Raw genomic sequence first — 14,206 nt, 5'->3', positions numbered from 1 at the left:
TTAGCTTTTATTTTCATAACTGTACCATAGTAAAGGATCAACATATATTTATGTTCCTAATTAGGTTGGTGTTGTGTGTGTTTGTGTGTGTGTTTAGATGTTTACAGAAATTTACACAACTTGGGGTGTTCGACATTTTTCTTCCACAGCAGTTGGCCCATATTAGCTAAGCAGCCATGATCTGGTTTGTATTGCACGGTCTGCCTTTTTTTAATTTCTTCTCTAGGGTTTCTTTCTCCCCCACCTCCCCTTCTTATTTCTGTTCTTCTGGTCCAGTGAACACTGCATATAGTACCTCTGTCTTAATGTGCTGGCATGATGCTAGACTTAGGCATGGCAGTAATTGATGACGCATGTGATAATGCTGCAGAGGGAGAATTCACACCTGATGTGCTGAAAGCCCAGTCTTGTTTTGATTTAAGGATAAAATGCCAAGCCCACTTTGCTAAGTTAAAAATCACTGAAGTTGTTGCCTTGTTCTATATCATCTTGGGAATTATCACAAGGTAGAGTTTTACAATAAAATCTGTAGGCTAGCTAGGTCAATACCTTGTACTTGAAAAATAATTTAATTTTTCCATTTTATTTAAATGTTTCTTTGGGTCAAAGTTTAAGAACAGATAGCTGTCAGAAGAAAGGTCCAAGTACCATATTCTACAAGGTACATGGTTGGTTAATATTATACAAGCCATAATTCTGTGGGTACTCTAACTCAACAGTAGCAGGAAATTTAGCTAGACTAAGTTTGCAGCCTAGTAGTCATTATTATTATACTCAAGAAAGTTTTTTTAAAAGCAGTAAATTAAATGATATTTAACATTTTAAAGCCTTCTTTTAGGGCTACCTTTAAAGATTTTTGGAAAAGTCATTCCTTTGGCATGTGGGACTAGTGCTCTTTTTCCTCTCACACTGTCCAGGAATTTTTCTAGCACATGTCATAGGGAGAACACTATCAGAATTCAGTCGGACTGAGTAATCTCAACAAGTAGGAGTGGAATTGATATATGCCTTATTTATTAAATGGTTATTATCTTCTCCACTAAAAATAGCAAATGGTATATAGTACTCAGACTAGATATTTATATTTTTATGAATAGTTACATGTTCAGAGATGTATATTAATAAATTATACTTACAATGAAAATTTACTCCGGAAACACATTAAAATATGCTTTATTTGTGATGTGGTAGTTTAGGTAGTAGGGGAGAGGAGCTTCATAGCCGACATGGTGTTAGATAGAAGTGGGACAAAAAGAGAGGGATTTTATTTCTGTTACCAAATCATTTGGGGATAAATTTAAAGTTTTAAAAGAAAGTCCTAAAATGATTGGCATCAAAATAGGTAGTGTAGTAACCCCCAAGTGCCCTATCACCTTAGGAATGCTCACCAAATAAGTGTATATTAGTTATATGTCTGGCTGGCTGGCTATCTTGTTGAGCTATCTTGTTTTTAGGGGGAAATGGCGTTGTTTCTAACACACAGAAAGAGTCTCTGCTGAATTAAAATCTTTCTCTGCAGCAATATCTATTGAGAGGTGCTGACTGTTTTGCTACAGCATGCAACTCAAAAGTGGCTGGAAATATGCAGCTTTGGGAGTCTACAGATCATTGCAGGAGCTAAAGGTCTAGTCATTTTTTTTTCTAACAAAGGTAATCTGCAGCAGCTGGTAACCGAGGAAGTCTCTGCACAGGTTTGTGCCAAGAATATGCCCTTGTGAAGGGTTATTGTGAGTATAGGATTAAGGTCCTTTGGTTTTGTAATAGGGTAAATTTGTTGCGAACCGGCAAGATGGGAAATGAGATACAAAGATGTGATAATGCATTATGCTTTTGGTAAACTTCTGAAGCTTATTAGCTTTGTTCCTGAGATGATTACAGGTGTTTCAGTTTCAATCAGGAAATGTTTAAAACACATCAAAATCCAGCATTTGTAAAGTATTTCATAATCTTTGTTATAAAGTTTTATTTTCCCTTCTTTACTTCAGCCAACCAGATATCTTTCAGTGAAATTTCTGGTCAAGAATAAAACACTGTTCTAAGAAAATTTTTAAAGAATTGCCAGACAACTTGATTATCTGAATTAAAGGAAAGTAGGAAGTATTAATATTTTACCCTCATTACAAAAAACTTTTAGAACTTATATTTTAAGTTATTGCTTTATGAGATTTTTAGGTCCCAGCTATAATGATGACCTCTATATACTTAAAATGTTTAGAAAACAAATAAAACTTAAACTAAAACCATAGGCCAGTCTAGGATTCCACCATAGATCCAAGAATTGGTTGATGTGATTTAGGATATATGGTCCTTTATGATCTTTATCATAGAAAGAAGATGAGAAGTCAGATGGGAGAGTGATTATAAGCTATCCAAAAGTTAAAATGCCTGCACCATAGACTTAAAATATGTTGTCATTGTTGCAGCTGGAAGTAAAACTACCCATCAGCCATTACTTGGTTTTTGCTCTACCTGACTGATTAAAATTCTGTCTGTATAGTTGTCAGGTTGACCGAGCAGGTTTTAAAAATTAATGTTAAGTTTTCAAATTCCAGTTGCTGATGTTTCCTTTGCATATCTAGGGATTTAGAAGTATATGTATAAGTGGGTTTTGTCATGTTGCATATCTGTTTAGATCTGTGGACTCCACTAGTTCCAAACTGTAACTCCGTAAGACTGCTGATTTGACATTTAGCAGTGACCATATGTGGACTGCACTATAAATAATGTGCTTCTTGGAGCTGAATGGTGTAGCATTACTATATGGCTTTTCTCTCTAGTCTTCATTGTGTCATCTGTAGTGAGCTATAGATTTTTTTGTTTGGGGAATTTTTACAACTTGTTATTTGCATGGGTTCACCTAGTAGCACTTGGTTTTTGCTTAGAGTCTTTAATACACAATCAGCAAAGCTTACAATCCACTCAAGAGACTTGCCATTTTTGTCACTGTTGAAAATGAGCTAAATGGTATAAATTGAATGTGGCTGTCAACTGAAAGAAAATTCAGTGTGGAATTAGTATTCATCTAGTCACTGACATAATTGTAGTATAGTTTTCTCTTGAGACATGATATTCTATTTCCTATTAAAAATGTGGAATCAGCCCCACACGGTGAAGTAAATTTTAACCTGTATTTTGGCAGGCTCCCATTATACAGATTGGTGGTGCTGTTGCCAAAATGATCATTGTTACTCTGGTGGTATACAGCTTCATGGAGCAAAGTTCCTGGGAAAGTTTTCTACTTGGTATTTAATTAATAAAAATGTCGAGGAATGGATGAAACAATAATGAGTTGGTTTTTTGTTTTTGTTTTTTGGCTGGTATTGTGTTTTCAGCATATTGGTAGTTGTTTATAATATACATTTCTTGCTATAAATGATGTTCCCATTTAAAAATTATATTCTTTCTCACATATAATACAGAGGAAAAAGGGTTAAAATATGGCACTTTAATTTACATTTAAGTTTAGAAATATAAAAAATGTAAAGGCCAATTTACATAATCTAGGTGAAAAAAGTTTGAGTTTTTAGGTCAGCTTCATAGTTTAACCAAAATTAAGAAAAACTTCATGCCTAGCCAAAGAAAATGCTGCACTGCCACCATTTTTGGAGTCTCAAGCACAGAGACTAACAGATAGGTTGTGGGAGGAATTCGCTGGTGGTCCAGTGATGAGGACTCTGCACTTTCACTGCCGAGGGCCCGGGTTCAATCCCTGGTCGGGGAACTAAGGTCCCACAGGCCGTGCCACACGGCCTGAAACAAAAAAAACAAACAGGTTGTGGGAGCTCTGTGAATCATGTGGAAAACCAGCTTTTTGCCTACTTCCCTTGGGCAAAGTTCAGTTGCTTTATTAATAGTGTATTTCCCTGCATTTCTTCCATGTGCATTTAAATTATAAACAACCTGTCACTGTACATGCCCCTTTGTTAGTCACAAACCAGGCTGTGTTAAAAAAGAAAAAATAAAATCTATTATTTATTTTTGCTTCTATGAGATTATAACTAAATCGCAAATTATACATTTTATTTAAAAATAAAAAACTGAAAGTTTTTTAGTGACTATTACAGTGACCAAAATAGTAAATTGTTACTATTTCAGAAGTTAAATAGTACTCATTGCCCATGTTAGGTCTAGATTACCTGTTAGGACTACAAATTATTTACTGCAGTTTACTGTTATAACATTCACGGGAATAATTGGCAACCTAACCAGAGAGAGTAGATTAATGATTTTCACAGGCTGGCCATTGAATCCCTTGCTCTTTCACAGTGAAAGTTCAATGAACATTTTGATCACTTCAGATTAGACAAGTCTGCTTTGTTCTACTTTGTTATAAGGTATTTTGGTGTGCCTTTCTTGTTACCCATCATCCTTAAGCCTGTTGGAGTTTTGACTAGTGTTTATAAAACTTTTTTCTTTTTTTGGTAGGAAAAAGGACCATAATGAATACTAGTCATTTCTCCAGAGTCACAGAACTGCCTTTTTTCCTCCAAAAGCAGATAGGCTGAAATGATAGGAAAGGTTTAGATTTTCTGTATTAGTCATTCACTTAATCTAGGAGGCTGGTGAGGGGAAGACTTTCTGGGAGATACGCCTATTATTTTTGTTGCGTTTGTTATAACTGCAGGGACACAGAGTGGCATGTTAATAATTTTAATATAACCCCTGACAGTTCATTCCCTGTGCATACTTGGGGAAGTAGATTTAATTAAAGAACAGTTTTCACCTAAAGTTTTAGAAGAGAAATACCACTGCCATTTTGTATCAATAGTTTTTTTGAGAAGGTGACAGCCATCTTGAGTGGTTTTGTAAAAGTGGTGCTAATGTGTATAACCCTAAATTTTTCTTTTTCCTCCTTCTCCCTTTAACATTTGCTTCTCCTTTCACTGTTGTCAGTCACAACACGCTGCTCTTGAATCTCTCAGCTGGTCTTGACTCGTGAATTTACTTATGCTTTCACTCTTCTTTAATAAATACATTAATTGCAAGCAGTGAATTGAAAACAAGACAAAAAAAAAAAAGACCGTTAGTGATTGGACAGTTTCTTACTTTGTGTTACATTTAACTGTTCTTTTGACAGCCCAGTTTTTAAAGCCAGGTTCGTATGGAAATGCTTTCACTCCACTTGCACTGCTTTTGGAAATAGCATACTGCTTCATCTGTCTGTTTATTTTAGTGCATTCATAATATAACACAGCATAATGTCTCATCTCCACTTAGCCAAAAGAGTGAGTTTTCTTAAATTAAAAAAAGGGACAACAATTTTTGTCAGCATGGTTTAATACCGTAAATCTGTGCCAAGTATAGTTACAAAATTAGTCTGTTAAAAAATTAAACAATACTTCCATCAGCTGCATAATCTTAGAGTCATTCTGCTATCCTTGTCCTTCCCATAGTTAATTCAGTTGTAGGAGTTACGATGATGTAAAACAATGATTTTATGTACAGGTAAGTTTATTTCCACAGTAGTATTATAAAGGCCTCTTTATCTTCCTTTTCTGCTAACATTACTTGTATTAAGACTTACAAAAATTTTTTTAACGGTAAAGTTATTTATAAATAGTTAGGCATTCTATACTGGGATTACACATAGCTGTAGCATTTTCTCATTCTCTAAGTTGCTAGCAAAAAATAATCTCTAGTGACCGTTTGTGCACAGTAATGATTTTGTATATATAGGTTTAAAACAATTGCATGTTTTGTTTTAGAAACAGACTTCTCATTATCATTTGCCACATTTTTGTTTTTTTTAAAGTATCCCAATCTTTGTTCCTCTGATCAATGAAATTCAGCCCAGTTTTCCAGTTGGCATCCTGTCATAAACTCATAGAAGGAAGTTGACCTTTTTTTAAAATTTTTAAACAGAGCATTGGGGAGGCTTAATTTTCCTTTTGTAACTTACTGTCAGAGAATATAATAGTGAAATAATTTTTTTCTTTCCTTTGTAACTCCGAAGACCATTTTACCGTTGAATATGGAGCTGGAAGATAAAAGCAATTTAATATGAGATTTGATTCTAATTCAGAGACTAATTGGTTTAGTTGACTTCATAATTTGATTTCAGGAAATATGAGATTATTTTCAAATGGTGATACCCAATTAATGTTATAAATCACATTTTAATGCATACAGAACACTTCGTGTTTAAAACTTTTAAATGTTTTCTTTTGGATGAGTAACATCATTTTATCTCATACAGTGTTAATGGTTATTTTAGCTTTGTCTCTGTACTTCGCAGTATTTGTAAAAAGCAAAGAATTGGACAAAGGTCTGCAGAGTTTTCTAAGATCTTGAACCCTTACACAAAAGCTGACATTTAATTGTTGTTTCTGGTGTCTTTTCATGTGGTTTACATTGAAAGATCTTTTCCACTGTGCTCCTAGGAAGATGAGACATTATGTATATTGGTTTTTTTCCCCTACATGCACTAATGGTTCTTTACTGTTAACTTACTGCTAGGCCTGTTTCATTCTAACATTTTAGTATTTTTGTTAGATTACATGTTGAAATGCATCACTCAGTCTGTGCTTGAGCTCATTTTATTTTTCTGTTTAATCAATTTAATTTCTTATTTTACTAACCTCACTTTTTTCAGTTTAATATTGGCTGCATGCTAGTTAAATATTTATATTTATATATATATTAAAAAACCAATCAAGTCTAGCCTGGATTTTGCTCTGATTGTGTTTTCATTTCTAGTGGTGGGGCAGTCTTACACTTACAACTTACTTTGTATCATGAAAGCCTGACACATAAGCAGAATAACTAAACACAATGTAGATTTTCTTTAAAAAACTTATAAAGTGGTGCTGTCTAGGTGGTGGATATGATTGTATAAGTACCTTGATTTTTTGCTTTTTAATGTTAGTTTTAAACTTCATAAATGTATTCTTCCCCTTTGCCCCTTCCCTTTTTTCTCCTTTTAAAAGTGTTATGTACAAAAGTTGCCCAGCACACCATCAGAAAGGACCCTTACCCTGTATGTTCTTCCCATATAAAATACTAGCCAGTATTTCTTTTTACATTAATGCCCCCTTTATTGGGCACATTTACCCTATTATTAGCACCTTTTTGCATGCATATATGTAGAATTATCTCTTGTTCATCACCTGTTTAAATATCACTAGGAAGGGAAGAATATATTATTGGAATATTTTTGGTTTGTCTCTCTGTTCTGTCTGTCAGGATAATATTGGACATCGCTTACTCCAGAAACATGGGTGGAAGCTGGGCCAGGGATTGGGAAAATCTCTTCAGGGTAAGTTTTTTAAATATACCAAAAAAAAAAAAAGAAAGAAAAAGAAAATGTTTCTGATGGCAGATCTTATGCCTGAGTATATTTGTTGTCTTTCTTTAAAAAGTGTTTGGGTTTTCCCACTTGCCTTTTACTCCCCAGAATAGTCTATTTTTCCTGTGACTATATTTTAAATCACCATTAAGCTAATAATTTGCAAGAGTAAGCTGCTGTGTCACAAATACTTTCAGATCAGACATACTGTGTGTGGCTCAACCTGTTTTAAGTTTCTTTTGGTGGAGGTGATGGGTGGGTGGAGGTGATGGGTGGGTGAAGTAAATGAAGTACATAGTATTGGAGTGTGCTTTCTTTGTATTTTTTAGTGATGTTGTATTGTGGCTTCAGTATTATAAAGAAAACCATTCAACAGCAGAGTTTAATTTTTGCCCTCCCAAATTCTCCCTGAAGCTGGTGATTGCCCTGGTTCTTTTTCTGTAATCAGAATCCATGTAGTAGTAGAGAGAAAAATTACCCTATATGAAACATAAGATGGAAGCAGAGGCTTCTTAGGGTTCTCTGAGAGGCCATTTCTCAAGTTCAGATCAGTCTCTGGGAAAGGTATGCTTAAAGTTTCCATTGCATTTATTTTTTCTTTTAACTATACTAACCATTTGGATAACAAAATACTAACATTTCTGCTTCTGAGTTCTTGCTAGTTGGAAACCAACCAACCAACTCCATTCACTTTTTAGCTCCCTCATATTCAAGGGCTACTGTTTGTTCTTTGCAGATGTGAACACTACCTCAGAAATGATGGAAATCATTGCACTTCTACTTCTGGTCATGGAGGGTCTTGTTGTATAAAGGGATCTTTGGGGAGAGGGGCGCTACTGTTGACTAATTCTTTGAATTTGGGAAATGAATTTCCACAATTTGAATGGGAAGTCTGATCAGTTCAAATGTGTATATTAAGGGGCACAAGAGGACAGGGCATGAAGCAGGATGTTTCAGTCTTTAAAACCTTTGCTTTTTATATTTTACATCCACAAATTCTATTCAGTGGTAACACAAAGGAAATGCTCAAAAATATATTTCAAATTAATATTTATTACTAAGCATTCATCTATTCTTTTGGGCAGATAGAAAGATTTGATCACCATTAAACTTGTTTTCCAGTGGCGTAAGAACTTATTGCACACGATATAAAGAATACAGTTGAGAGCAATTAGTATGGCATAGACCATAGATTTTGTAAGAGTCCAGAAGAGAGAAAGGTAATCAGGACTAAAGTAGAAATGACTTCTTGATAGGATTAGTCCCAGTGGTTTGCATAGTTAAGTGTTGGGTTGAATTGAATGGAGGCGATAGTTCAGAATAAGGTCTGAAGATTGGATTTGATCTTTCCCTACTATTTGAAACCTCTCTTCCTATTCAGAGATTCCCAGGAGCATTGCTGATTGTTACTCTCTTTGTTCAGGGACACAAGGGAGTAGAACTGGGGGGCATTTCATAGGGGCTAGCAAATCTGTTTGAATCCTAGAATTTTTCATTGTAAGCATCAGAGACTTTAAAGTACAACTAGAACCTGCAGAGGGAAAGAGAGTGAGGGACATACAGACGGTGAGTTTAAGAAAGGTGAGGTAAATGGATACTCACCTATTTTTGGGTGATGGAAAATTATTATTATTGCTTCATTTTAAGAACACTTTTGAATTTGGTTCTCTTTAAACTTTGAGCTCCTTGAAAAGAGAAATTAGGTTTTATCCATATTTCACCTTCATCTCTATGGTGATAGGAATGTAATAAGCACTCAATAACTCATAAATCCATTATTTATTTAAAATAACAGGGAAATTTGAAGCCCATCTTTTTTTTTTCTTTTTAATTGTGGCAAAACCCACATAACATAAAACTGCCATCTTAACCATTTTTAAGTGTACAGTTCAGTAGTGTTTACTAAATTCACATTGTTGTGCAAAAGCCCATCTGCCTTGAATGGCTAGTACAATCTTTACCCTTCAAAAAGAATGGAACCTAATTCTATTGCCAATATTAAGGGGTGACTTTAATTGTCTTGTAAATGGCTCTTTTATTTTTTAGTGTCACATTCAACGTTGTGCAGGCATTGTGCTGGTTTCTCTTACATAGCTCTTTCTGTAATACCCACATGATTTGACCTAGAATACAGCCACATTTATGGTATATTGAGGTAATTAATGACGATTTTTTTCATTGTACCAAACCTTTCCTATAAATAACCACTGAAGAAAGCCCTGTTGCTCCACTGAAAATCATGCCTCCTTACTATTGTATAGACCAGTCACTGCAAATAATTTCTAGGCTCATGGCTTTGTAAGTTCTTTGCATTTACTCGTTTATTGTCAACCTTTAGTTCCTTTTATTTGATTTTAAGGCTCTCACATTTTTGACATGCAACCATCCACTAAATTTAAACCTGCTCTTTTTAGGATTTTTTTGTTAACGTTTAAAAATTACTTCAACCCATGCAAGATTTTCACAAAGGGTGCCAGTCCCTGGGGCTACAGTGTATATAACTTGTCACTGGATAGGCTGGAGAATAGGGCATAATAACTCTGAAGCAAAATTATCTGTGGTACGATAGAAATTTAAACTTTGTAAAGTGGGTTTAATTTTGTACTTGAATTTCCCTTATTATTCACCTTTTGTTCTCCCCTAGTATTTATTAAAATATTTCAAAAGTTAGGAAAAAATAGGAACTTGTGTGTGTGTCAGGTAAGTGATTATTAGTGTTAAAAAAAATAAAAGACCTGTAGAAAAGATATGTTGACAAGATGTCTGAAGGAAACAACATAAAGAAAGGCCTGGGCTTCCCTGGTGGCGCAGTGGTTGAGAGTCCGCCTGCCGATGCAGGGGACACAGGTTTGTGCCCCGGTCCGGGAAGATCCCACATGCCGCAGAGTGGCTGGGCCCGTGAGCCATGGCCGCTGAGCCTGTGCATCTGGAGCCTGTGCTCCGCAACAGGAGAGGCCACAAGAGTGAGAGGCCCGCATACCACAAAAAAAAAAAGGCCTGTTGATGAGAAATGTTATGGACAGTTTTTATTATAGAGGCAGAGGACGTGTTTAATTTGGAATAAAGCAACAGCAAATGATAGTTGTATTTTGTGGCTGTTGAGCTGGATTTGGTTCTTGAAATTGTTTTGTAACCTTCCGGCAGCTTTGAAATGGAATGGAATGTAGCTCAGAATCTTTATTTTGCCATGAAATAGGTGAGTAGGTGTAGCCCAGAAGTGGTGCCTGAACTTCCTTTGTTATATTGTCTAAGCCCTTTGATGATTTGGCTGATTTTTTGGTCACAAAGAAAAGTTCAGCACCTGAGAAAAATGAATGAGGTGTGGTATTATTTCATATTTCACGCTGTCTAGAGGGTTCAGTCAGTAACAGACAACCAACATTTACTGAGCTAATAATGTATTCTAGTTATACCAGTTGTAAATAGCATAAGCCATGGGCAAAGTAGATAAGACATCATTCTTGCTCTTCAGACTTATTTTCCAGTCCCCCAAGTCTTGCTTTTTAAACTTACTGTATACCTTTGAAGGTTTTTTAAGGCCAGGGGCCATGTTTTATATTTTTTAGTATGTGATCAATTGAATATTTAATTGACAAATTGCTTCAAGTTCCTTGAGAGTAGAGATTCTCTTTTATTTTTGTTTAAAAGTACTTGGTGTAGGGTATGAGGCAGTGTGAGCAGCATTTGGAAACGTAAGATTTCGGTTAGAGTTTGGCTTTGCCACTTACTTTAAGGGACAAGTTGCCATAACTGAATTATTTTTCTCAGCAATAAATGGGGATTAAAATCTCTGCCTCTGTTCTCACAGAGTGATTATGAGGATAAAGTAAATTAACGTAAGTGAAGTCACTTTATACAAACTGTAAAACACTATATAAATGCTACTTGTTATTAACACCTCTGACGTATAGTGTATATTTAGATATTTTAACTGAATTTGAGATAATCCGTCTTTAGGTCTTCATCAAAAACCTAAATATAATAAAAATCATAAATAGAGAAGCCTCTATCTTGCTACTGTCTATTTCCCAGAATTTGTAACAGTAGTAGTTTAATATGATAAGCTAGATATCTGACTCCCAGATCTGTGCTTTTAATGCTGTATATGTTGTAGGGTCCTGAGCCCCTAATTTTGGTGTTTGTTTCAGTAATTCTGAGCTCTTAGTTAGAACACCTAAAAGAGCCTCAGTCACTGAGCAATGGTGTTGTGACAACTGTATAGCAACCCAGAAAAAAGAAGTTGGATCCCCACTGTCATACCTTACCCCAAAATATATTCCAGATGAATAAAATATTTAAATGTAAAAGATGAAATCATGAAATCATTAAGATGAACAATGAGATAATTATTATTTTAAAAATAATCTTAGGGCTTCCCTGGTGGCCCAGTGGTTGAGAGTCCGCCTGCCGATGCAGGGGACACGGGTTCGTGCCCTGGTGCGGGAAGATTCCACGTGCCGCAGAGCGGCTAGGCCCGTGAACCATGGCCACTGAGCCTGCGTATCCGGAGCCTGTGCTCTGCAACGGGAGAGGCCACAACAGTGAGAGGCCCGCATACCGCAAAAAAAAAAAAAAATCTTAGAATGAGGAAAACTTTTCTAACTTTAACTCCAAACCCAGAAGACATTAAAAAAACAGGTAAATTTGACTGTATTTCATCATAAATAAGGTAAAAAACCAGAACAACAAGAAAAAAACAAACTGGGGGAAGTATCTGTAATATTTCATTACAGACAAAGGACAGATTTCCTTATGTATTTATCATCAGTTTGTAAAAGACTTATAACCTAAATAGAAAGGGAGAAACGATATGAGCACTGTTCACAGAAAAGTAATGCAAATGACCTTTAGGTGTTTGAAAATATTCTCAATCCTTTTCATATTAGAGATAATGCATATTAAACTATGAGATATCATTTTTCACTTGTTGGCTTGGGTAAGGCTTAAAAAAAAGAGTAGCCTGGTCAGATTTTGGAGAAAAGGTTCTTACATTATAGCCAGTGAGACTATAAACTGATAAAACCACTGTGGAAAACAATTTGAATTACTTAAAGATTAAAATACATGTATCCTTAGATCCAGTAATTCTGTTTCTATCTATCTAACTTATTCATGAAATGCACAAAATAATGTATGATTGAAGTTATTCATTATATCACTGTGATAGATTAGAAATAGTCTACCATATTTCCTTGATTCTCAGACAGTTTTTCATATTTTAATAAAGATAAAATCAGATACACCTTATTAATGGCATTATAGTTATAATTGGCAGCTTTTTAAATTTCTTTCTTAGTGGCACATAAAACTGTTTTACAGTTAATGGCATTTAAATTTTTAAAATTATTTTTGGCTGCATTGGGTCTTCACTGCTGCGCGCAGGCTTTCTCTAGTTGTGGCGAGTGGGTGCTATTCTTTGTTGCGGTGCGCAGGCTTCTCACCGCGGTGGCTTCTCCTGTTGCGGAGCATGGGCTCTGGGCACGTGGGCTTCAGTAGTTGTGGTGCGTGGGCTCAGTAGTTGTGGCTCGTGGGCTCTAGAGCACAGGTTCAGTAGTTGTGGCACACGGGTCCAGTTGCTTAGCAGCATGTGGGATCTTCCCAGACCAGGGCTCGAACCCATATCCCCTGCACTGGTAGGTGGATTCTTAACCACTACGCCACCAGGGGAGCCCTAATGGCATTTTAGATTTGAAGAAATAGGATACTAAAATGGGTAAAGGGAAACCATGCAGCTTTAAAAGGATTGAGTTAGTTTCGTATGTACTTAATATGTATAGAACAATTTCCAAGATACATTAAGTAAAGAAGCAAGGTGCAGAATAGTGTGTATTATAGTAAACTACCACTTGTGTTAAATGACATATATACATGTATAGTGGGCAGATAGATAGATATATACCTCCTGCTTAAAAATCACTATTTTGTTCCTGAAAATCAGACCTTCTGTATGAAAACCCTACTTGGGAACCTATTTACCATTATTTTAAATGGCTTATACATCAACCCAACCCCTAACCAATTTCTAAAACATAGCTGGCTGTTTATGAATTTTTTTAAAAATTAAGGTATAAAATACTTAAAGATTTCTTCCTGATTACCAGATAATTACTATGGTTGTTAACAGTTGCTTTCTATGTAGTAACATGTCCATACCTTTTGTTGATACTTAAGCAGCTTTCCCGAAGTCCTACAAGTTGTATGTGGATGTATCTCCAGATTTCTCACTTGTCTTTTCCTTAAAATGTTGAATTAGATTTTTGAGATTGAAAGATAAAAATTTTACAGTATGAAACCATTGGCTGGAAGATGTGTCAAGAAAGACGAACTGAAGCATTTCACTGTGAGATATTAAAAGGGTACATTCTGTGGGGTATGCCTATATATTTATTTTTTATTTGCTTGACTATGCAGAAAAAATCTTTGTTAAGGCAGACTGTGAAGGGAAAGTGGGTTGCTTTTTACTGTATTTTAAAATTTGTTATGATATACTTGTATTACTATTAAAAATATAGAAAATAATTATTTTGAAAAAGACTTAGAATAGGCAGAATCAAAGCAGAGTAGAGTTGGTTTCTTTGGTTTTATGTACGTGTCCCTCCTCCCACTCTAGTTTCAGTTAGCGAACAAATGGTTAATGTAGTTGGGTAAACCCTGCATTAGCTAAGCCCCAACAATGCTTCTACTACATTTTTTGACTGAAGAAAAACTAGATTTGAATTCAATACAATAGAAATATGTGGTTACAATTTAGACTTTATTGTTAAATTAGAATGTTGATCTTTAAAACCTAACTTCCTAAGAAAAGTCATTCTTTGGCTGAGGAGAAAATAGCTTTCCTTTAATATTTTGATGACATAGATAAATTTTCTGGATAGGATCTTTGTAAAAGCTGAGTTGTCCTTCTACCTTAGTTTCCCTTTG

At 35.3% G+C, this 14,206-nt stretch overlaps 1 protein-coding gene across 9 annotated transcripts in view; it reads left to right on the top strand.

Annotated features, from left to right (window-relative positions):
- GPATCH8 (G-patch domain containing 8) overlaps positions 1-14,206 on the top strand; it is a 98,489-nt gene that overhangs the window by 25,113 nt on the left and 59,170 nt on the right. For 5 of the 9 annotated variants that reach the window (XM_027098949.1, XM_027098948.1, XM_027098945.1 and 2 more), the window contains one exon: positions 7,183-7,255. The exons of 1 other annotated variant lie outside the window; for it this stretch is intronic. In XM_027098949.1, coding sequence (XP_026954750.1) covers positions 7,183-7,255 — 73 coding nt within the window. Of the gene's footprint in view, positions 1-5,077; positions 5,096-7,182; positions 7,256-14,206 lie in introns of all 9 variants that reach the window. 3 more of the 9 variants (XM_027098955.1, XM_027098950.1, XM_027098952.1) reach the window with 1 other exon arrangement.

This window comes from Aethalodelphis obliquidens, unplaced genomic scaffold (assembly GCF_003676395.1).
Source record: "Aethalodelphis obliquidens isolate GAN/ISIS:26980383/991018 unplaced genomic scaffold, ASM367639v1 scaffold126, whole genome shotgun sequence".
Classification (NCBI taxonomy): Eukaryota; Metazoa; Chordata; class Mammalia; order Artiodactyla; family Delphinidae; genus Aethalodelphis; species Aethalodelphis obliquidens.
Note: the sequence above shows the minus strand (reverse complement) of the source record. Positions and strands in the feature narration are given on the sequence as shown.